This window comes from Ursus maritimus, unplaced genomic scaffold (assembly GCF_017311325.1).
Source record: "Ursus maritimus isolate PB19 unplaced genomic scaffold, ASM1731132v1 scaffold_28, whole genome shotgun sequence".
Classification (NCBI taxonomy): Eukaryota; Metazoa; Chordata; class Mammalia; order Carnivora; family Ursidae; genus Ursus; species Ursus maritimus.
The window spans coordinates 254,836-280,735 of record NW_024425341.1 but is presented as its reverse complement, the minus strand read 5'-3'; the positions used below and the strand labels follow the sequence as shown (position 1 = coordinate 280,735).

The window sequence follows — 25,900 nt, the reverse complement described above, 5'->3', positions numbered from 1 at the left end:
GTGATGTAGAATTTAAGTTTGCCTCCTACTGAGGTAGAATACCTCTTCGTCCTGTAAGGTAGATAATTTAAGAATTTTGCCCACTTTTCAGATGCCATCACTGGAGAAATAAAGCAGCTTTAAAAATGTCTTATTCCTTTCACAAATATAATATAAATGTATCCCAATTGTACTAGTGTAGAAGAGCTTTTGCTGAACACATCTTTGTTTCCAAGTTCAGCAAGGATTTATTTTGGAATGCCCTCTTTGGTATCACATTGTATTTTAAGTATCTTTGGCCATTAACATAAGGAAATTGAAGGTTCTATGCAAAATTCTCACATTTCCTTTGGTTCCAAACCTGGTAGGGCCTGCAGTGTTAGCCTTCAGGCCATGACTCAAGAATTCTTTCTCATTAGTATGGATATGGGTTACTGACCTTCTCTACTCCTGGGGGGGGGGTATTTTTGTCATTTTACTGGGTTACTGGGGCAGTGGAAGAATGCTTTTCAAGCCAACATACAGAAAAGATTAGTGTATTAAAAGAAAAAAATAGACAATGTACATACTATGTCTTTCTATACATATTGAGTTTTTCTCATATTAAACTTGAATAAAAGCAAAAAGTTGATGATTAGGGAACCCAAAGTGAGCAGTGGCCAAAAACAGGATGAATCGATTTTGACATAGGAAAAAATTCTGCTTTTTGAATAAAATAGAAAAATTGGAACAGTAAGATCTTAGCCACAATTTCTTCCTAGTTTAGTTCAGAAGAAATTAAAGTTGAAGAGTATAGTATGCAAATATAAACTTTTACATGGAGCCTATACCTTTTGGTGGATTAAAAAAATGCATAACTTTATTTTTTGGCATATATCCAGCAATACTCTTTACTTAATATTTTATTGCTCAGAAATATTTTCTGATTCCTTCCTCTTTATGAAAAAATGATGGCAATCTGTGCTTTCAGTCCCAGTTATGTATTTAACGATTTTACAAAGATCAAAGGCAATAATTGAAGCCAAGATGTTGTCACTTTATACTTCCAAAAAGACTTCTTCAAATGTATAATGAAGATGAGATGAGAACATTAATAAGAACTGGTTTGTAATATTGAAGATTTAATGATAGTTCCATTATCACCCATCTTTGGAACAACTGCCAATTTCTCTTTTGCAGAAATGTATACTGTGTGTGTGTGTGTGTGTGTGTGTGTGTGTGTGTGTGTGTGATATGTAGAATAATAAACACAAAGGTTTGCCTGACTCTTCTTGTTCCTTAATTTAACCTACAGTGGGTAGGAAAGAGTCTCCTAACCAGGGCTGATATTCAAGGAATGTGGGCTGGTTCCGTTGAACAGACTGTTTACCATGGATGTCCCTTCAGTCCTGATTGGGCAGTGTCTTTCCTGATTGGGTAGTGTCCATGCTAAGTCAGCTCTTAAATAAGTTGAATATGACTCTCATATCTCAGAGTTAACCAAGACATTGTTCTTGAGTCTGGTTTAACTGGTCTTTCCCTGCATACAAAGCAGAGTAAAAGTGTCCAGTGCTGTGGGAGCCAAGTACTGCAGGTTAGGTGGGATCTCAGATTCCACATCAGTGAAGTGGAAATTATAATATCGCTTCCTCATAAAGTTGTAGGCTTTAGTTAATACACATCAAGTTTTGGAACAGTGCTTAAAGCAATATGTGCTGTTACTTCTGCTATAATTAGTGCTGCTATTAGCATTGGTACTGTGCAAAAATGTTGGGCTGGTGGCATCTCAGAGGGCAGACACAGGGATCATGCCTCAGTTCTGAATTTCATGGCCATGAGCAAGGATACCTTTGAATGTTCTGGAGTTCAGTGAAATTAGAGAACATACCTAACTTGTATTCCCCTCCTATCCCAACTTCTTTCCCTTTCCCTTGTATTCATGTCACTGGAGTAGTAGGCCTGACTATTTGCAAAAGATTATCACCTGGACAGTTTCTCCTTCTTAATTGTAGCCTTAGAATGTAGTTCCTTGTCTGAATTGCCCTGTAAGCTTTGAAATCCTTAGATAGATAGCCTCCTCAGTAGCTCATTCCAATTCTAGGACTGCAAGTGTAGTTAATAAAGGAGACATTAATGTGAAAAGAGGCATTAATACCTAACCAAAAGGATTGTTTGGATCAAATATAGTATCCATTTTCAATGTTACCCAATGCCCAGAGCACTGTATATAGGTGCTCAGTTAACATTACTGCCTTCCCCTTTCCTTCTGTTTCTTTTTTTTTTTAAGATTTTATTAATTTTTTTTAAAGAGAGAGAGAGAGCAGGGGAAGAGGGAGAGGGAGAATGAGTATTCCAGGCAGACTTCACACTAAGCCCAGAGCCCAATGTGGGGTTCAATTTCATGACCCTGAGACCATAACCTGAACTAAAATCAAGAGTCATATGCTTAACCAACTGAACCACCCAGGCACCCCTCCTTCTATTTTTTTTATCTTATTTATTGTGCACCTCTATCCGTATTGTTCTTTTTCTCATCTGGGCAGTTGTAATAGCCTCCTCACCAGTGTTCTGTTTTCTAATTTCTCTCATCTTGTCCTTAGCAGTTATTTGCTGTGTTTTGCTCTAAATGAACTCTTCATAGATTATAAAATTCTCTACAAAGTAAATTCTTTAAAAAAAAAAAAAAAAGACAGGGTCTACTTTGGCAATATGATGGCCTACAGATTTTAAAACTTCCATTATAAAACATCTAAAAATGATAAAATGGGGCACCTAGGCAGCTCAGTCAGTTAAACATCTGCCTTTGGCTCAGGTCATGATCCTCGGGTCCTGGAATGGAGCACCACATCAGACTGCCTGCTCAAGAGGAGCCTGCTTCTCCCTCTCTGCCCCACCGCCCTGCTCATGCACTCTCTCTGGCTCTCTCTCTCTTTCAGATAAATAAAATCTTTAAAAAAAAATAAAAATAAGTTAAAAATAAAAATGATAAAATATTTAAAATACCTTTTAAAAGAATGAATAACTGTAACAATGAAAGGGAAATCCTGTAAGCCAGGAAAAAAGCATAAATACAAATCTAAGGAAGGAAGCTAACCCTACAGCTGCTATACCTTTAGAGTATGTCTGGATCTGGGTGTTGAAGGAATATTGGAGATAAAATTATGCAGTTTTTAGCACAGAAGGACAAAAAATATGAAGAAGCAGTCAAGAAACCTGTGGAATGGAATAAGAAATTACAGTGTCAAAGGTTACAATAGTGGAGACAATGGAAGACACAATATTCAAAGATCTGATGACTATAAGTGTTTGGAATAGATACACAGAAAGTCCAAAGAACACCAAGCTGGCTCAATTTAAACAAAACTCTTCTTAGGCATAACAATTAGGCTCAAGATAGACATTGCAATAATGATGGGAGACAAAGGATAGTGAAATATCTTCATAAGAAAATATAATTGTCAACCTAGAATTTTTAATAAAATAAAGACATTTTTATATAAACAAAAATAGAAAAAGATTTACCACCAAAATGATTCTCACTAAAGGAACTTCTAAGTATAGATTTAAAGAATTAATTGAAAATGACCTCAGGGCACCTGGGCGGCTCAGTCAGCTGAGCATCCAACTCTTGATTTCAAAGCTCAGGTCATGATCTTAGGGTCCTGGGATGGAGCCCCAAGTCAGGTTCCATGCTCAGCGGGGAGTCTGCTTGAGGGTTTCTCTCCTTCTCCCTCTCCCTCTGCCTCCTCCCCCTGCTCAAGTTCTCAATCTCTCTCTCTCTCAAATAAATAAATCTAGAAAGAAAGAAAGAAAATGGCCTCAAAAAAATCTGAGGTAAAGAAAGTGTTAATGAATAAAGGTAATAGTAAACATGACAGTGAATCTAAATAAACAATGGCAGTTTATAGAAAAATAATGATATCCCTTTTGATAGTGTTAAATAAAGTAAAAGGTAGCATTCTCATATAAGGTTTGAGACAGATGATTAGAATAAAATATTCCAAGATCTTTGTATTTTCAAAGAGAAGGAAAAATATCTTTGGAATTTTGAGTATGCTTATTAAAAAGGATCATGAAAACACAGTCTAGTGCATAGAATGGTGTCTTTTGATCAAGCTCAGTAAATACCTTTTCACAGTAGACACCCAGGTATTTTTAAAATCTATCTACCAACTCCCTATCACCCTTATAATTTAAAGCCTTTTAGTAGGAGACATTGGGTTTCCAAACAGAACTCTCACCCATTCCTCCCATCATGTTTATTATGCAACCACAGTTACAACTTTTTCTCTGGTCTTCTATATTTTAATAATCTATGAGTTATGAAATCAGTTTTAACTCATTCTGCAGTCATTATGAGGAACAATGCTGTTCACTCATTGACACCTAACTAAGCACCATGTGCTTACCTCACATGGCAAGCCTCACCAAAGATACAAGAGCCATAGCAGCACTATGTGTGTGGCTTCAGGATCAGGATTGTCAAGCTTGCCTTTAGAGAGCCTTCCCAGCCTGCTGTAGTGCACAGTCATCTCTTTCTTCCCTGAGTTCCACTCATTTGTACCCGCAGTCCCATATGTAAAATGGAGGTAACAGTAATACCTTATTTTTAGCATTGTGGTATGAGTTAAATGAATTAATAAATGTAAAATCATTTGAAGTAGTGCTTTTGTAACACACTAGCTATATACTGTTGAACACTTGCTTCTAAGTTATCTGTTAGGAGAATTGGTGGTTTATTTAAGACTTAAACAACTAAATTATAATTGATCAAAAACAAGATTTTAAGTTTTAACATCCTGTGGGAGATGGAAAAGTAGAGAATGCAATACAGATTTAGTGCTCATTGACTTAAGTATTAATCATCCACAGTAACTTAAGATCATGTTTCATTTGGAAAGCTCTTTGGGATCTGTTTCTAGTAGCCTTGGTGTGGTAATTATAAAGAGCTGTTACAATTTTTTTGTGAACAGGTACATGGATTCATGGATCAGAGATTTCTACTTGAAAAGTAGTAAAATAGATTTGTAGATCTTTGAACTGAAGGAATTTCAAGATGCCTCTAACTAGGTTTAGAGTTTGGGGGAAAGCCTTTAAAATCCAGGACCCACAAACCTCCTATAAAAACAAAAGGATTTTCTTGAAGATGATGGAATAGGAGGACCCAAAGCTCACTTTCTCCCACAGATACAATGAGATAACACTCAAATCAGCATAAATAACCCAGAAAACACCCCCAAGACTGACAGAACAAAGCCCTCAACTAAATGTAGAGAAGAGGTCACATCAAAGAAGATAGGAAGGGTGGAGATGTAGTTTGGGAGCGAAGGGAACTGTGGCTGTCCACTGTTAGGAGTGAAGCCAAGGGTGTGGTGAAGGGGGAGAAACAGAGTATCACACCAGGGAGCCCACTCAGGGAAGACTAATCCCCATAACAGTTGGCTTTGAAAGTGAGAGGGACTGGGGCTCCTGGGTGACTCAGTCAGCTAACTGTCTGCCTTCGGCTCAGGTCATGATCCCAGGGTCCTGCCATCAAGCCCCTCATTGGGCTCCCTGCTCTGCAGGGAGTCTGCTTCTCCCTCCCTTCTGCCTGCCACTCCCCCTGCTTGTGTGTGCTCACTTACTCTCTCTGTCAAATAAATAAATAAAATCTTTAACAAAAAAAGAAAGTAAGTGGGGCTTACCTCATGAGTTCTTACAACCTGTGGGACTTAAAGCTTGGAATTATAAAAATCAGCAGGCTCAGCTTTGGGAGAGCCCAAAGGGTCTTAGGAAGCTGAGTCCCCATCCTTAAAGAAACAGTACGACAAACAGCCAGCAGAGATACAAAGTAGAAGAAGCAGTTTGAAAAATGCCTGGGGTATACTGGAAGGAGAGTTATTTACTCATCTCAGAGCATGGTTTGAAGAGGCAGGAATCACAGGGAGACCTCTCCAGGAATAAAGGAGCTGGCAGGTGCCATTTTATTCCCCCGTACCTCAGCATAATCACACAGATACTTGCATGGCACCGACACTCGCTACCTAACTTGCTTACACCAATCCCCCCACACTATGGTGGATCTGCCTTTGCCAGTCATGCTTGCCTCAGTCCTGGTGCTACAGGTCCCCTCCCCCAGAAGAATGGTGCAAACCAAGCCAACACCACATCTCCTGACCTGGAGGCTCAGTTCTGGTGGTAGTGGCAGGTCTCATTTTGCAAGCAGACCAATGCACACCTTCTTAAAATGTGCACCACTTGGCTGGGGACCAAGCACTGCCCACAACAGACAGAGACAGCGTCTGCATAGAACTGCACTGAAGGATAAAGCAGCCAGGACACAACAGCAGGGCACACACAACACATAGGAGACACTCCTTAAGGCGTCAAGTCCTGTAAAGGAGTGTCACTGCACTGCGGGGCACTATAGGACCTCTTCTTCATAAGGCCATTACCTTAAAGAGCAGGAGATGAAGCTGACTTTCCTAACACACCGAAACAGATACAGTTAGACAAAAATGAAGAGACAGAGGAGTATGTCCCAAATGAAACAACAGCACAAAACCACAGCAAGAGACCTAAGCAAAATGGAGATTAGTGATATGCCTGGTAGAGAATTTAAAGTAATGATCATAAAGATACTTACTGGACTTGAGAAAAGAGAAAAGGACATCAGTGAGACCCTGAACGAAGAGATTAAAAAAAGAAGCAGAGATGAACAAAATAATAAATGAAATTAAAAGTACACTTGATAGAATAAATAGCAGGTTAGAGGACTCAGAGGAACAAATTAATAACCTGGAAGACAGAGAAATGGAAAGTAATCAAGATGAACAAAAGAGACGGAAAAAATTATGCAAAATGAGAATAGATTTAGGGAACTCAGCAATTACATCAAGCATAATAGCATTCATATTTTAGGGATCCCCAAAGAAGAGAAAGAGAAGAGGGCAGAAGATTTATTTGAAGAAATAATAGCTGAAAATTCCCTAATCTGAGGAAGAGATCCATATCCAGGAGCCACAGAGATTACCCCAACAAAATCAATGCAAGGAGGTCCACACCAAGACATATAGTAATTAATATGGCAAAGTAGTGATAAAGAAAAAAAAATTTAAAGCCCCAAGAGAAAAGAAGACATTACTTATAAGGGAAACCCCAAAAGGCAATCAGCGGGTTTTTCAGCAGAAATTTTACAGGCCAGAAGACAGTGGCATGGTATATTCGAAGTGCTGAAAGGGAAGAATCTTCAGCCAAGAATACTCTATCCAGCAGGGCATCATTCCGAACAGAATAACAGATGAATGGATAAAGATGTGGTGTGTATTTATATACAATGGAATACTACTCAGGCAACAAAAAACAAAAAAAAAATGAAACCTTGCCTTTTGCAATGACGTGGATGGAACTAAAGGGAATTATGCTAAGTGAAATAAGTCAATCAGAAAAAGACAATTATATGATCTCCTCATATGTGGAATCTAAGAAACAAAACAGGACCATAGTGGAAGGGAGGGAAAAATAAAACAAGATGAAATCAGAGAGGGAGACAAGCCATAAGAGATTCTTAACTCTAGGAAACAAACTGAGGCTTGCTGGAGGGGAGGGGGGTGGAGGGATGTGGTAACTGGGGGATGGACATTCAGGGGGACATGTGATGTAATGAGCACTGGGTATTTTATAAGACTGATGAATCACTGAACTGTATGTCTGAAACTAATAATACATTATATGTTAATTAATTGAATTTAAATTTTAAGAAACAGAATGACAGATAAAGTTTCTCAGAAAAACAAAAAAATAAAGGAGTTCATGACAACTAAACCAACCCTATAAGAAATATTAAAAGGGACCCTTTGAGTGGAAAGGAAAGGAAAGACCATAGTGGGAGTATGAAAAGTAGGAAACACAAAAGCAGTGAAAATAAGTATATCTGTAAAAACCAGCCAAGGGATTCACAAAATAAAAGGATGTAAAATATGATACCATATACCTAAAACATGAGGGTGGAGGAGTAAAGAATGGATTCCAACTTAAGCAACCATCAACATAACATGTACTGCCATATGCAGAAGATGTTACATATAAACCCGTAGTAGCCACAAATCAAAAACCAGTAATAGATAAGCAAAGAATTACAAGAAAGAGATCCAAGTATTTCTCTAAAGAAAGCCAGCAAACCATGAAAGAGAGCAAGAGAAGAAAGGATAAGAGAAAAAACTATAAGAATAACCACAAAGTAAGTAACAAAATGGCAATAAGTACACATCTATCAATAATTATATTCAATATAAATGTACTAAATGCTCTAATGGATAAGACATAGGGTGCAAAACTGCAATGTGATATCACCTCACACCTGTCACAATGGCTAAAATCAACAACACAAGAAACAACAGGTGTTGGCAAGGATGTAGAGAAAAAAGAACCTTCCTGCACTGTTGGCCAGAATGCAGACAGGTGCACTCATTGTGAAAAATAATATGGAGCTTCCTCAAAAAATTAAAAATAGAACTACCCTATAATCTAATAATCACAGTACTGGGTATTTACCCAAAACATATAACAACACTAATTCAAAGAGGTATGTGCACCTCTATGTTGATTGCAGCATTATTTACAATAATCAAACTATGGAAGCAGCCCAAGTGTTCATCAACAGATTATTTGATAAATACGATGTGGTGTATATATGCAATGGAGTATTACTCAGCCATATAAAGAATTAAATCTTGCCATATGCAAGAACATGGGTGGAGGTAGAGCGTATAATACTAAGCAAAATAAACCAGTCAGAGAAAGACAACATATGATTTCATTCATATGTGCCATTTAAGAAACAAAACAAATTATTACAGGAAAAGAGAGAGAGAGAAACCAAGGAACAGATTCTTAGCTGTAGAGAACAAACTGATGCTTACCAGAGTGGGAATGAGGTGGTTCAGTGGGACAAGCAGGGCAAAGGGATTAAAGAGTACTTATCATGATGATATGTAAAGAAGAGTTAACACCTAATTTTCTCAAACTATTCCAAAAAAATAGATAAAGAAGGAAAGCTTCCAAATTCATTCTTTCTACGACACCAGGATTAGCCTGATAATAAAACCAGATGAAGACACCACAAAAAAACAAGCAAACAAAACTGTAGACCTGTATTTCTGTTGAACATAGATGCAGAGATCCTCAACAAAATACTAGCAAACCAAATCCAATATACATTTTAAAAAATCATTCAACAAGATCAAGTGGGATTTATTCCCAGGATGGAAGAATGGTCCAATATTTGCAAATCAATCAGTGTGATATATCAATTAGGGAAAGGATAAAATCCATATGATCATTCCAATAGATGCATAAAAAGCATTTGACAAAGTATAATATCCATTCATGATTTTTAAAAAGACCCTCAACAAGATGGATTTAGAGCATACCTCAACATATAAAGACCTTGTATGAAAATCCCACATCATACTCAATGGGCAAAAGCTGAGAGCATTTCCCCTATGTGAGGAACAAGACAAGGGTGTCCACTCCCACCACTTTTATTCAACAAAAGGTGGAAGTCCTAGCCACAGCAGTCAGACAACAAAAAGAACTAAAAGACATCCAAAACATTAAGGAAGAAATAAAACTTTCAGTATTTGTAGATGACATAAGACTACATAGAAAACCATAAAGACTCCACCCAAAAGCTACTAGAACTGATAGATAAATTCAGTAAAGATTCAGGATACAAAATCAATGTACAGAAATCTGTTGCATTTTTATACACTATTAATGAAGCAGCAGAAAGAAATTAAGAAAACAATCCCATTTACAGTTGCACCAAAAATAATAAAATACCTAGGAATAAACCTAACTAAAGAGGTGAAAGAAATCAAACACCACAAAAAGAAATGGATTGCAAGAACAAATATTGTTAAAATGTCTTACACTACCCAAAGCAATCTACAGATTTAATGCAAATCCCTATCAAAATACCAACAGCGTTTTTTAACAGAACTGGATCGAACAATCCTAAAATTTGTATGGAACCACAAAAGACCCTGAAGAGCCAAAGCAGTCTTAAAAAGAAACGGTGGAAGCATCACAATTCCAGACTTCAAGTTATGTTACAGAACTCTAGTAATGAAAACAGTATGGTACTGGCGAGAAAATAGACACTTAGATTAATGGAACAGAATAGAATGCACAGAAATAAATACACAACTACATGATCAATTAATCTTTGAAAAAGGAGAAAACAATGTGCAATGGGAAAAAGTCTATTCAACAAATGGTGTTGGGAAATCTGGGCAGCAACATGCAAAAGAATGAAACTGGACTGTTTTTTTCACCATACACAAAAATAAAGCCAAAATGGCTTAAAGGCCTAAATGTGAGACCTGAAACCATAAAAATCCTAGAAGAGAATACAGGCAGTAATTTCTTTGACATCAGCTGTAACAACATTTTTCTAGATATTTCTCCTAAGGCAAGGGAAATAAAAGCAAAAAATGAACAATTAGGACTACATCAAAATTAAAAGTATCTGCACAGCAAAGGAAACTATCAACAAAACTGAAAGGCAGCCTATGGAATGGGAGAAGAAATTTGCAAATGACATATCTGATAAAGGGTTAGTATCCAAAATATATAAAGAACTTATTCAACACCCAGAAAACAACCCAATTAAAAAACGGGCAGAAGACATGAACAGACATTTCTCCCAAGAGGACGTCCAGATGGCTAATAGACAAATGAAAAGATGCTCAACATCAGTCATTATCAGGGGAGTACAAATCAAAACCACCATGAGATATCACCTCACACCTGTCAGAATGGCTAAAGTCAAAAACTCAAGAAAGAACAAGTGTTGGCAAGTATGTGGAGAAAAAGGGACCCTCATACACTGTTGGTGAGAAGGCAAACTGGTGCAGCCACTGTGGAAACAGTATGGAGGTTTCTTAAAACATTAAAAATAGAACTACCCTAAATACCCAGTAATCACACTACTAGGTATTTACCAAAAAAATACAAAAACACTAAGTCAGAGGCACACATGCATCCCCATGTTTATTGCAACATTATTTACAATTTCCAAATTATGGAAGCAGCCCAAGTGTTCTTCAGTAGATGAAGGGTTAAAGAAATGGTGTGTGTGTGTGTGTGTGTGTGTGTGTGTGTGTGTGTGTGTAGGAATCTTACTCAGCCATAAAAAAAAAAGAATGAAACCTTGGCATTTGCAACAACATGGATGGATCAAAGAGTGTGATGCTAAGCAAAATAAGTCAGAAAGGTAAATGCCATATGATTTCACTCATATGTGGAATTAAGAAACAAACAAAGGGAAAAAGAGATAAACCAAGAAACAGACTCTTAAATATAGAGAACTAACTGAAGGTTACCAGAGACGATTTGGGTGGGGTGATGGGTGAAATAGGTGATGGGGATTAAAGATGATGGAATAAGGCAAAAAAAAAAAAAAAAGAGAGAGAGAGAGAGAGAGAGGGGAGAGAAATAAAAAAGAAAAAGGGTTCTCTCTAAATTGCTTTCCACCATTAGCTAGTGATTTGCCTTAACTTGGGTAAATTAGCCATGTTTTTAAGTGAAGCATCTGAAGTTTTAAAAAGTTGGTGGATTGGTCAGGATTTACTCAGGAGTTTTGGGTGAGATGGTTTTAAGACAGGGCTAGAAACCAGCTGGTCTGTTTTCTAGTCCACTGCCGTCAGCACACCATGCTGCCTTTGGTCCTGCTCTGCCATGACCCCTGCAGCCTGTGGTCACTTCTGTGTGTACCACTCTCACATCAACCATATCAGAATATGACACCTATTGGGGCGCCTGGGTGGCACAGCGGTTAAGCGTCTGCCTTCGGCTCAGGGCGTGATCCCGGCGTTCTGGGATCGAGCCCCACATCAGGCTCCTCCGCTATGAGCCTGCTTCTTCCTCTCCCACTCCCCCTGCTTGTGTTCCCTCTCTCGCTGGCTGTCTCTGTCTCTGTCGAATAAATAAATAAAATCTTTAAAAAAAAAAAAAGAATTTGACACCTATTGAACAATAGAGTCAATATTTATGATATATATATTTATATATGTATATACTTATATATATAAATGTATTTATAAAATATATATAAATAATGATCTCTTGTTCTCTTTATAAAGGAGATAATGGTGTACTGTTGTTGATCATTTATTTTTGAGTACATACTTTTAAACCTTGCATAGTGAAAACAGATGGGATTTTTTTTTTAATTTCCCCTGGAAACCTGCAGAGCGGATGTTTTGAGTCCTTTTTTGCCAGGAGGATATATCAGTGTGGTGTTGGCAGGGGCACCTGTGTTCTGTAGGTGGATATTCACACAGTTCCCAACCCTAAGGATTCTTGAGAGTCTTCAGTCAAAGGAGATTTAAAGGATTTGCTTAAGAATAATGTATTTCCTAATTTAATCAGGTATCCAAGTTAAGACAGCATAAAGGCAGCCAAATAGTTGATAAAGGAATAAGAATAAGTGGTCCTCCCTACCTATTTGGATAGATATGTTAAGAAAAATGACATTCAGGTAATAACATTTTCCAGTTACATATTTTAATTAAGAATAAATAGTAAACTGGTTTTGCTAATCTGTGCTTTTGTTTTGGGACAGTCTGTAGAAGTATACATAAGTCAATAGAGAAATTCTACTTTTTACTGCAGGAAAATATAAACAAAAAGAATGTAAGGGACTTCTGAAAGAAAATTAATTTGGAGAATTTTTATGAGGGTACCTAATGTCTGCCTTACACAGTGCCAGGTACTATGAATTACAAAAAGAAAGGGTACCTGCTCTCAGGTCATTCATAATCTCCTGAAAGAGACGCTTCAACAGAAATATTGTCACAGTGTGGCAAGATCTGCAACGGAGGTATCACAGGTTGCCATAGGAATAACTAAAGTTATAATCCAGTTGGTGGGTGTGTGGGGGAAGTGCCAAGAGGAGTTCTATATTCTGAGATTTTAATGATTTCTAGAAACTTTGACAGAGCTATAAATGATCTGGTACATGAGCCTTTTAAGCTTTCTCTTAGATGAATATGTACTTCCAGAATGCCTCTTTGCTTTCCCAGTCCTCAAGTCATGTCTATAGAGCCACGCTGCCTGGGTTCAGATTCCTGCTTCTCTTCCCAGTTGTGTGACTATGAGCAGATTACTTTCTGTGCTTCAGTTTTATAAAAAGACAAGAGTCATAGTACCTATCTCACAGGATTGTTGTGAGGATCAAGTGAGACAGTACATGGTAGACATTTTTGGAATATTGCCTGTTTTTGTTACGTCTCAAGAAAATTTTGGTTCTCATTATTATTAATTTTGGAAGTTAGTAAACCAGGAACATTGAAACATAATCACCATGTTGATTGTTTTGATTCTTTCTAAAATGCTATTTTCTGTCAAATAAAATTTTCCATTTTTTTCCCCTTTGTAGCTCCAAGAGGAAAGCGAGGATGGAAAACTTTTTATGCTGTACTAAAGGGAACAGTCCTTTACTTGCAAAAGGTAAACATAAATTAAAAAATGAAGCCCACAAAACTTTATGAAATGATTTGACAAGGTAGCCAGAAAATATTTACTTTGTACAAAAAGGCTATATCAAACACCCAAAAGATTATTTAATTGATGTCTAAATTCTTTTTTAGGTTTTTTTTTGTTTCTGGTTAAAAAATTATTTTAGAAATTATATATTTGTAATTATATATATTATATAAAATATTTTATGTATATAATCCTTATGACATATGTTATATGTATTTTATAGTATATATTAAATATAAATATTGTGTATGTGTGATCAGAGCTGTGCTCCATTTGTGTTCAGTTAGAAATTTTGAATATATGTTGATAAGTCAGACCGCATATGGTCTGTGTAGGTATGGAGCTGTGGCAGCACTTGTTTCAATGGTAATTTATACTGTAGATTAGTTAGATCCTTCATTTAACTCCTTCACTAATGCTAAGTAACAGTATATCTTCATTTAATTATTTGCCTTCATTTAGCTCTACCTAAATCTAGAAACACATTTCATTCAGGTCCCGAAGCATTGGTACCCCTAATATAATCCAAATTATCTGGGTTTTTAACCAGAACATTTTCTGCCCGGATCCTTTCTTCTAATCCCAGAATCTGGAAATCTATTTGGGATCATGTTTTGTATGTTCTGACCTTTGAAGTATAATCCCTGGAGCTTCCACCTCCCTAGCTCTATGTGTGTGGACATGGGAAATTTGTGTGTTGACTGGAACGAGGTCCATCGCTTCCCAGGGCCAAACAAGACTGCAGCTCCAACTGTGAAGGGCAGCTTGGAATTTGGGTAAATAGGTAGCAAGGCGGTAACAACACTGCCCTCAATGATGACTGATAGGAAAAGTCTTATTTTTTTAACTGTGATCAAAAACACATAACCCTCAACTAATTTCTAAGTACACAGTACATACAGTATTAACTATCAGCACAGTGTTACACGGTAGATCTCTAGAAATTTTCCATCTTGCATGACAAACAATACCAAGTGAACAGCAATTCTCCCACTCTTCCCTCTCCCCAGCCCCTGGCAACCACCATTCTACCTTCTGTTTCTATGAGTTTAGCTATTTCATATAAGTGGAAACAAGTAGTATTTGTCCTTCGATGACTGGCTGATTTCATTTAACATAATGTGATGAAGGTTCATCCATGTTGTAGCCTATGACAGAACTTCCTTCTTTTTTATGGCTAAATAATATCCTATTTTTTACCTCATTTTCTTCATTCATTCATTCATCCATAGATATTTGTGTTGTTTCCACCTCTTGGTCATTGTAAATAATGCTGAAGTAAACATGGAGTGCAAATCTCTTTTTGATATCTTGATTCAATTCCCATTGATAAATATAACACAGAAGTGGGATCACTGGGTCGTATGGTAGTTCTATTTATTTATACTGTTTTCCATAGTGGCTGAATTATTTTTAGTTCCCACCAACAGTGCAGAGGAGTTCCAATTTCTTCACATGCATGTCAGCACTTCTTTTTTTTTTTTTTTTTAAAGATTTTTTATTTATTTATTTGACAGAGATAGAGACAGCCAGTGAGAGAGGGAACACAAGCAGGGGGAGTGGGAGAGGAAGAAGCAGGCTCATAGCAGAGGAGCCTGATGTGGGGCTCGATCCCGGAACTCCAGGATCACGCCCTGAGCCGAAGGCAGACGCTTTAACCGCTGTGCCACCCAGGCGCCCCCATGTCAGCACTTCTTATTCTCTGTTTTTGGTTTTGTTTTGGTTTGGTTTGGTTTGGTTTGGTTTGGTTTGGTTTTAATAATGGCCATCCTAACAGGTGTGAGATGATATCCCATGGTAGTTTTGATATCAAGCGTCTTTTCATATACCAGTTAGCCATGAGTGTTATCTTTGTAGAAATGTCTATTCAAGTCCTTGCCCATGATTTATTCAGATGATTTGTTGTTTTTCTTTTCTTTTGTTTTTTGCTATTGAGTTATAGGAATTTCTTATATATTTGGATATTAATCCCTTATCATATATATGGTTTTCAGACATTTTCTCCCATTCTGTAGGTAGCCTTTACATTCCCTTGTTTCCTTTGCCATACAACTTTTTACTTTTGTGTAGTCTCACTTGTCTGTTTTTGCTTCTGTTGCCTTTGCTTTTGATATCACATCCAAGAAATCATTGCCAGTGTCAGTGCCAACAAGCTTTTCCCCTGTGTTTTCTTCTAGTTTTATAGTGTCAAGTCTTAACATTTGAGCCTTTAATCTGTTTTGAGTTAACTTTTGTGTAGGTATAAGGATGAAATTTCATTCTTTTGCTTGCGGATACCCATTTTCCTAGTACTATTTGTTGAAGGAATTATCTTTTCCCCCTTGTGTACTGTTGGCATTCTGTGGAAATCAGTTTACTGTATATGCATAGGTATTTCTGTTAAAAATGCCATTGGATTTTGATAGGTATTATATTGAATCTGTAAATGACTTTGGGGAGTATGAACATTTTAACAGTATTGTCTTCAAATCCATGAACGTGAGATGCCTTTCCATTTATTAGTGTCTTTAATTTCTTTTAGCAATGTTTTGTATTTTTCAGTGTATAAGTTTTTCCCCTCCTTCATTAAGTTTATTCTTAAGAATTTTATTGTTTTTGATGCTATTGTAAGTGGCAGTGTTTTCTTAATTTCTTTTCAGGATTGTTCATTATTAGTATATGAAATGCAACTGATTTTGCATATCGATTTTGTATCCTTCAATGTTGCTAAATAGGTTTCTTAGTTCTAACAGGGTTTTTTTTTGTGGAATCTTTAGAGTTTTCTATATATAAGGTCATGACATCTCTGAACAAATAGTGTTACTTTTTCCTTTCCAGTTTGGAATCCTTTATTTCTTTTTCTCCCCCATTCTGGCTAGGACTTCAGTACTATATTGAATAGAAGAGGCTAGAATGAGCTTCCTTGTCTTATTTATTTTCTTAGAAGAAAAACATTCAATTTTTCACCGTTGAATATAGTGTAAGCTGTGAGCTTTTCATATATGACTTTTATTATAGTAAGGTAATTTCCTTTTATTCTTTGTTGAATATTATCATAAAAAAGTCTTGAATGTTTATTAAATGCTTTTTCTGCATCTATTAAGATAATCATATGGCTTATAACCTTTGTTAATATGATTTATCACATTAATTGATTTTCATATATTATCTTTACATCCTAGGAATAGATAGCACTTGGTCATAGTGTGTGCTCCTTTTGATGTAATGTTGGATTTGGTTTGCTGGCATTTTGTTGAGGATTTTTGCATCTATATTCTTCAGGGATATTGACCTGTAGTTTTCTTGTGTATCTTTTTCTGGTTTTGGTATCGGGTTAATGCTGTCCTCATAAAATGAGTTAAAAATGTTCCCACCTCCTCAGTTTTGGGGAGGAATTTGAGAAGGGTTGACATTAATTCTTCTTTAAAACTCTTCTTTAGGGTACCTGGGTAGCTCAATCAGTTAAGCGTCTGCCTTCAGCTCAAGTCATGACCCCAGGGTCCTAGGATCGAGCCCTGCATTGGGCTCCCTGCTCAGTGGGAAGCCTGCTTCTCCCTCTCCCTCTCCCTCTGCCCCTCCACCCTGCTCGTGCTTGCTCTCTGGCTTGCACTCTCTCTTTCTCTCTCTCTCTCAAATAAATAAATAAAATCTTTTTAAAAACAAATAAATAAAACTCTTCTTTAAAAGAATTTATGGGTAAGCCATGTGGTCCTAGACTTTTCTTCATTAGGGGGGTTTTGATTACTGATTTAATACACTTACTAGTTATAGATTTGTTTTGATTTTCTATTAATTACATGATTCAGTCTTGGCAGATTATATTTTTTCTAGGAATTTATGCCTTTCTTCTGGGTTGTCCAATTTGTTCATAATTGTTTCTTATAATCCTTTTAATTTTGTGGCATCAGTTGTAATGTCTCTGTTTTCATTTCTGATTTTATTTATTCATAGTGTAGTTAAAGGATTATCAGTTTTATTAATCTTTTCAAAAACCAATTCTTGGGGTGCCTGGGTAGTTAAGCATTTGACTCTTGATGTCAGCTCAGGTCTTCTTCTCAGGGTCATGGGTTCAAGCCCCATGTTGGGCTCCATACTGAGCATGGAGCCTACTTTAAAAAAAAAAAAACAGTTCTTAGTTTTGTTAATTTTTTTTTCTGCTTTTGTTTTTCTGGTTTCTATTTCATTTATTTCTGCTCTAAACAGAAATACACCTTTAAATATAAAGTGAGCCTCTTATAGACAGAATATAGATGGATGTTGTTTTATTATCCATTGAGACACTCTCCATTTACATTTAATTATTAATAGTCAAGGACTTACTGTTAGCATTTTGTAAATTTGTGTCTCTTTTGTAGCCTTTTGACATTTTTTTCCTCTTTCATTGTCTTCCTGTGCATTTTACTGATATTTTGTAGAAACATGTTTTTATTGCTTTCTCATTTTCTTTTGTATATCTTCTGTAGCTATTTTCTTTGTGGTTACCATGAGGCTTACATAAAATATTTCATAGTTCTAACAGTCTCTTTTAAGCTGACAACTTCAATCACATGTAAAAAAACATACACTTTCACCTCCTACCACAACATGCACAATTTATGATATTGATATCTGCGTTCTTTTAACAAATTTTTATGTTTATAGTTATTCTTGATATATTTCTCTTAATTTCTGTGCTATACTTATATGTGATTTGCACACTGCTGCTACAGTTTTTCATTATTCTGTATTTGTCTATATATTTGCCTTTACCAGTGAGATTTTTACTTCATATGCTTTCATGTTACAGTTTCACATCCTTTCATTTCAAATTCTTGTTCTGTTTTCATTACGCTTCTAGTAAGGCAGGTCCAGCAGTAACAAATTCCCTCAGTTTGTTTATGTGGGAAAATCTTTATCTCTCCTTCATTTTTTAAAGGATTAATTTGTTGGATATAGTACTCTTGGTAGCAGACTGTTTCCCACCATTCTAGGTATATCATCCTATTTTCCCCTGACCTGCAAAGTTTTTTCTGAGAAGTCCTTTGAGAGTCTTAAGGGATTCCATGTATATTACAAGTTTCTCTTTTGCTACTTCACAAAATTCTCTTCATCTTTGACTTTTGAAAATTTGATTATAATGTGTCTTCATATGTCTGAATTTATCTAGACTTGAGACTTTTGGGCTTCTTGGATCTAGATGTCCATTTCTTTCCTGATTTGAGAAGTTTTGGGCCATTATTTCTCTCTGTAAGCCTTCTGCTCCTTTCTCTCTTCTCCTTCTGAGATTCTGATAATATGTATTTTGGTCCAGTTGATGGTGTCCAATAAGTCCCTTAGGCTTTCTTCACTCTTTTTCATTCTTTTTTTTTTCCTTTGTATTTCTTTGACTGAATAATTTCAAGTTGCCTGTCTTCCAGTTCAGTTATCCTTTCTTCTTGCTCAGGTATGCTGTTGAACCCATCTAGTGATTTTTTTAGTTCAGTTATTCTAGTATTTAGCTCCAGAATTTCTGTTTAGTTCCTTTTTATATTTTTTATCTCTTTGTTAATATTCTCATTTTGTGCATACATAATTTTCTTGAGCACATTGAACATCTTTATGATGGTTAATTTGGATTTTTTATCAGATAATTTATATACCTCTCCTTATTTAGGGTTGGTTTCTGGAGGTTTATTTTGATTTTCTGATCAAGCCATGTCTACTTGTTTCTTCATTTTTCTGATAACTTTATATTGGGATTTGCACATCTAAAGTTACCTCTCTCAGTCTTTACAGACCATTTTTGTTTAGGGAAAACCCTTATCAATCTGCTTGGCTAATTTTCTGGGGACCTTTGAAACTTTTTCTGAGGGTTGCAACTTCTCTGAGCTTCTGCATGCAGTTTCTCAGGTAGACAGTCTTGCACTCTTCTTTTCAAGAGCTTGTAATTTTTGCTCTCTCATGTTTATTTGTAGCAGTGCAACTGCTCTGGTTTTGCAGCAGCAAGCCACTCAGCTCTCTCTTCTTCTGAGTGACAAGCATCCAGAGTATGCCAGTTCCCATCAATGACCCAAGTCAGACAAGACAGATACCATCTCCCTTGGTCAGCCCTCTGATAAGAATGCCAGATATACACTCCACCCTGTATCTCCCTCTTGAGAGAGAAGCCTTAGGTTGTGAACATTTCTCCCAATCTTACCAAGCCATGCTGGCTGCAGCAAGCCACCCACCACTTTCCTTTAATTTCAGCAACCTCCATGTGTCCAATCTATGCTAATTCACTCAGAATTCTGAGTGAGGCAAGACAAACATTCCTTCATCAACCTTCCAAAAAGCCACAACATTGGAGGTATTCTCCACTCTTCACTTTACCCTGAGGGAGTAGTGAAGGGCCAGGGTATTTTCTTGCAGTCTTGACCTGTGACAGTTTCAGGGAGGGGCTCACACAGGTAAAGTGAAATTGTTCTTATTATCCTTTTCAATATGGTTCTTTGGCTTTTTGCTCTCCTGTAGTACTGCAACCTCTTAACTGCATTCTAACATTTTCATAAAGCCATTATGATGCATATACCATGGCTAAATTGTGTTTCTGTGGGGGAACAAGAACTGAGACTTTTTATTTTGCCATCTTGCTGACATCACTCCTAGGAAAATATTTTTAAATCTACTTGGACTATGATAAATAGTTTTGGCATCTTTTTCTTTTTACTTTACTTAGTATCATAAGCATTCTTAAATAAAAATTTTTTCAGAAACATATTTTTTGGTCAACCTGGTATCTGGTGACTGTGATATGATAAGTCATATGGTTTTATCTTTTTCCTCTCTCCTTAATAAAGTTTATAAAAGCATTCATTTTTAATTGCTTACAGTATATTTTCCATTAAGTAGGTTTACCATAACTTCATCTTTTTCCCATTTTCAGACATACCCTCTTTTCAGTTGATTTTCAGTTATAAATAATGGTGTGTGTATTTGTGCACATATCTATTTATATCCTGAAGATAGATTTCTAGTACTGTCATGGGTCACAGGGACAGGATAGGAACTGCTTAAAATTATTCAGGCATAATTCTAAATGCCTTCTGAAGAGGCCAAACCAACATGCATTCCCAGCAGTTTTTTATGATAATATCTGTCTCATCACAGCCTCTTCTCACCACATTAATTATTGGTATTTGGATATTTGAAGAGAAAGTTCCCATTCATTTTGAACTTTTTGTTTTTAGTGTACAAACGTATGCCCTTACACATTTTATACTCTTCTATAGCTGCATTTTCACAAGTGTGTTTCTCTGGGGAAGAGTCCTTCCTTTGATATAACATCTACAATACTGAATCAGATAGCCTTCCCTATGTGATGGCACCCACATTTGCACCACTGATATAATAAATACTTTGGAATGGAGATATCACTAATGGGAAATGTATTTGATTTATTTTTATTTTAAACATTTCAAATGTTATAATAATACTCTATATAACAAAATGGAAAGAACGATTTGCTTTAAAAACCACCCTTCCTTAAGAGTCCACCCAGTCCGAAGAAGGACTTTGAGTGCATTTTATTATATCCTATATCAACATTTTACATATTACCAGAGCAGCTTTGTAAGGAACACTTTTATAATTCTCTTTTGTTCTATTCTTTATTGGAGCTTTTTTTCAGATGTCTGCATTGGGAAGGACCATATCTTGCACAAACCCTTTTATTTTCTTCCTTTTGAAATAGATTAGGTAAGGAATATTAGAGCATGGGATGCTTCACCTTGGACCAGAGTTCTCTTTGTTGATAAGTCACCTTTGCAGAAAAAGGTGTGGAGTTAGCTGAAATCCAAAGATTACAAAGAATTTGAGGCATCCTCCTGAAATTTACACATTACTTTGAGTGAGAAAACAACAGGAGAAATGGAGACTGTCATTGATATTAGATTATCCATGCTCTTACATGGTCAGATATCTTGTATTGTCTTTATTTCTCTATGGAGCCAGCACAGCTTCTAATTTATAAGTCAACCACTTTGGCCTCTGCCAAAGCAGCATGTGTGTATATGCTGGGCCCACATTGGTCCTTTCAGCTAGCTTTGTCTCTGCAGGAAACAACCCTTTGAAATTAAATTTCTCATAGCACAGCTGTTTCCCCAGCAGAAATCCTATTCTCTTGGCTTACTTTTTCATTTTCTCTAAAATCTCTGTAAAGGGCATGGCTGTCTTTGGCAAAACCATTTCATTGAATACCGAGCCACAGGATTTCCACCCACGCCATCCCAGAGTGAGCCTGGGAAGAGAGAAAAATGCTCTTGCATTCAACATTTGACAGAGGCAATGCAAAGAGAGATGCTGTTTCCAAGTTACCAGCTTTTCCTATCTTGTTGCCCTCTCCCTCAGTTAAGTGAATTGGATTGAGTTTGACTCATCAGATACTGAAGAAAAACTAAATATTGACAAGGGAATAACTTTGTGAACTTTGAATCTTTAGCATCAGTTTGAATTAGAGCTCCAAAATTAGATTGTCCACCATTCTTTTTTTCATGCCTTTTCATCCCATATATGTTTCTCAGCATTAAAGATTCATGTCCAAAGACTTCCAGTAATTGTTCGGTACTGGGTCCCTTCCCTTTTTCTCAGGTGGGCAGATGCTCTATCACTGCTCCCTACCACATCATGACTTCTAGTGTCTTGGCTCCTAAAGGGGCAGCTGGGGTAAGATGGGTGGGGAGATAGTATTGCCTAAGACAGGACACAGGGCCTCTACTCCCTTGATAAATTAATCAAGTAAATCTTCTAAAGAGATCATAATGACTGGCAACTCACTCCTTTAAGGTCCACATTCCTTTTATTATAAACGCATACACACCGACAAAACCCCTCTCCCATTTAAATAACAATATATTGAGATGCTCATTCCATTATCAAATGCTTTTCATTTATGTTTAAGCCTTTCATCAAGACTTCCCAACTATGAAATAGCCTAATGATTTTTACCCATATGAAACAATTCAGTTAGTATTTCCTCATTAAGAGTGAAGAATAATAAGAAAAGCCACTTCCCCCTTCAAAAAGTCATTAGAGGCATAGCTTAAATTATACTGAGAAAAAGCTCAGTCTCCATTCATTCAGCCTCCTTCCCTACTTCTATCCCAAGCAGAGGCTTATCCCAAAGGTTTTCAGTGACTACTATAAGAAATTGAAGAGTTAGTAAATATCTAATGCCTCTAAAGTTTATAATCCTGCTTGTGTGTTTATAACCTTCTCTGTTGCATGACTATTCCTGTATTAAAAAAAAATACATTCTTTACAGAGCACTGTTTTTTTATCTAATATTTAAGAAAATAATAATTTCTCGATCCAAAGCATCACACATCAAAGATGTAAGAAATGGATTAGCAAACATACTAAGCCAGCTTACTTGAGTGGTCATGCAGCCAGAAATGACCAGTTAACTTTACATCCTCGAAGAGATTCAACTTACTTTTGGCTAATACACAGCAAGTATGCAATAGCTTATTTTCTTTCCCTTTAACCTCCTGCTTTGGTAAGAACTAATGGTTACCTTCTCTCTTTTACGGTACTCCCCTGGCTCCAGTTACTATTTTGCTGAAATATGAGACTATCTCTAATCATCTTCTGTAATTAGAGTACCTAACTTTTTGAGATTTTCTGACATGGACCCATTTTCAATTATTCTTCCTTATTGTTCCCATAAACCATGAAAAACCATGAAAATGTCAACATTCCAACCATTTCATGATTTCTAGATGGGCACTCAAAAGAAACCCAAGTATCCTTTACCAGCTGAACTTTGGCAAAGAAACTACCATTCTGATACAGAGGACCATACTAGGAAGAAAATCCATAGGGAATACATCTATTAGATTAGGACTATGCCAGTTTTTCAAAGTGCTCTACACTGGTGACATGATTGTGAGCAAGATGCAGTCCCTAAAGAAGCTTATACTCTGTCTGTAGAGATTTAAAAAAAAAAAAAACTATCTGAATGCAATTTAATATATGCTACAAAAAGTATGGTATTGAAACACTTAACTGAGCCTTAGGAAGAGAAAAGAAGATTGTGGAAGAATTCATGAAGTAAGTGATATTTAAGCCTACAAAGACAAATAGAAGTTAGTCATACAGAGGATTGAGACAGGGAGAAACCTGTGTGGGTGCCTAACTGTGAGAGACCACAACACATTTGCAGGGCTGCAGGTATCCTAGGCAGATGGAAGAGCCTAGAAAATTATGTTTAAGAGTTGATGTTTTATCTTAGAGCAATGTGGAACTATCAGAAGGTATAAATGGGATGTGACATGATCAGATATATATTTTAGAAAGATCAGTCTGACTGTAGGATAGAGAGGACTGGAGTCAGATTCAATCAGAGACAGAACCAGATTCGCTTGAACTATAGCAAGGATAACAGAAAGGGAGAAACATAGTCTAACAAGAGGGTTCAGCCTGTAGTGTTGATTTCAAGGTGTCTTTGGAAAAATAAATGGATATGTACAACAAACAGTGATGGATATTCAGATCTGGAGCTGGGGAGGGAACTTAGAAATACAAATCTGGAGAGCCATCAAAAAAATAGCTAATGATTTCAGCCATTAGAATAAGTGATGTCAGTCAGAGTAGAGTGAGAAGATGGTGGATAGAACCAGTGGAACACAAACACTTCATATGTTTTCTAAGAGTAATAGACAGTGAAGGAACCTGAGGAGCTTAAACAGTGTAACCAGAGAGAGCCAAGAACAAAACAGAGAGACAGAGAGATGAGATACTACAGATGTCAAGAGATATTAACAGCATTCCATGTTGTAAGGAGGTTAAGTAAGATAGTAATTGGAAAGTGTCATTTGAATTTCCCAACAAGGAAATTATTGATATAAAGCAGTTTCAGCAGAGTGGCAGGTATGGAAGCTGAAATGGACTGACAGTTAAAGACATACAGGCAGATGGGGCATCTGGGTGGCACAGTCTGTTGAGCATCCAACTCTTGGTTTCTGCTCAGGTTGTGATCTCAGCGTCATGAGATCAAGCCCCTTATCAGGTCATGCTGAGCTGGGAGTACGCTTGAGATTCTCTTTCTCCCTCTCCCTGTGCCCCTGCACCTCCTCAAATAAATAAATAAATCTTAAAAAAAAAAAAAAAGACATACAGGCAGAAAGTATATAGACAACTGCTATGAAGACGCTTGTTTATAGCTTCCACTTTGATCTTCGCTCCACTACCCCTTTTCTGATACTCCCTTTCTGTGACTTTTACCAGTAACATCCCCAATTTCTAACTCATTTCTATTGAATCACTTTTCTTTACTGTTACTGATTTCTCTCTAAAGTAGAATAAGTCCTTTTCTTTCTTCTTTTCCCCTAGACAATTTCTGACGTTATCCAGAGCTCTTGTTTTGCTTTTCCAGGTTACACACAGTCTTCTTCATGACCACCTCATTTCCCTTTCTGGTCTCCTTCCTTAATATCACTTAGTCACGTTTGTCTCTAACTTTCAAGCAAAAAGTAAATCCACAGAGTATCACAATAGTAATGTCAGAACCATTTATAAAATGTCATATTGGGAGCTATGTAAGAAACAAACATTGTATCTACCCCCTAGAAAAGCTTAGGGTTACAATGTAGATGAGAAGTCCAGTCTCATGCAAAGAATGGCTAGTGATATGATAAGTGGAAAAAACATAGGGTAAATGGAATAAAGTTGGATGAATAATAACTGATTCCAGTTTCTAGAACTCCCTTAGGTACACCAAAATAGGGCGTTTATGATACAGTGGTTTTTTTCTTGGTCTTTTAGCTAAGTAAGAATATACTCCTTTCATTGTTTGGTTCTCATACTTTCAGTATCTCTGAACCCAGGCCAGCCCATGCCTAAGAAATGCACACCCTATTAATGATTATTATTATTGGTGGAATATAAAGTATTCATTACAGAGGATTCTAATATTATCACTTTAATGTAACACAGTTTATGCTTTAAAATTTTGAAATTGCTATGAACTGATGATAAAATGAGTAAATTCTTATTGGTCTTGATGATCCATCATTGTTGATATTCAGATATTAACTTCATATCCATTTGTTAACTGAGAATGAGTCATCTGCTAGCTAAAGGCTTAGACGAGCCTTTGCTATCACAGAACTTCAAAAGTTCTCTGTTGGTTTCTATTATGGGCTTTGTGCCTGACCTTGCTAGTCTGTGCCTTTTTCTTGAAAGTACTTTTTTGTGAGCTTTATTACAGTATTTCTATTACAGGTCTGGTGGTGACAAAACTGAACTATGTTGCTCTTAAAATAAATTGTCAGGTGATTGATGGAATGGTTATGAGAAATAGGTGTAGGTTGCTTGTTAATATATGGCACTAAATTACTTGATTATTGCATTCTCCAGACCAGGCTCTTGAGAATCTTCTAATATGTTTTACCTCAAGGGTCTAGAAAACAGCTATTCAAACCTGAATATATTTATC

The 25,900-nt window shown here is 36.6% G+C and overlaps 1 protein-coding gene across 2 annotated transcripts in view; it reads left to right on the top strand.

Annotated features, from left to right (window-relative positions):
• PSD3 (pleckstrin and Sec7 domain containing 3) overlaps positions 1-25,900 on the top strand; it is a 456,859-nt gene that overhangs the window by 345,376 nt on the left and 85,583 nt on the right. For both annotated transcript variants that reach the window (XM_040643183.1, XM_008706333.2), the window contains exon 10: positions 13,382-13,452. In XM_040643183.1, coding sequence (XP_040499117.1) covers positions 13,382-13,452 — 71 coding nt within the window. The remainder of the gene's footprint in view (positions 1-13,381; positions 13,453-25,900) is intronic.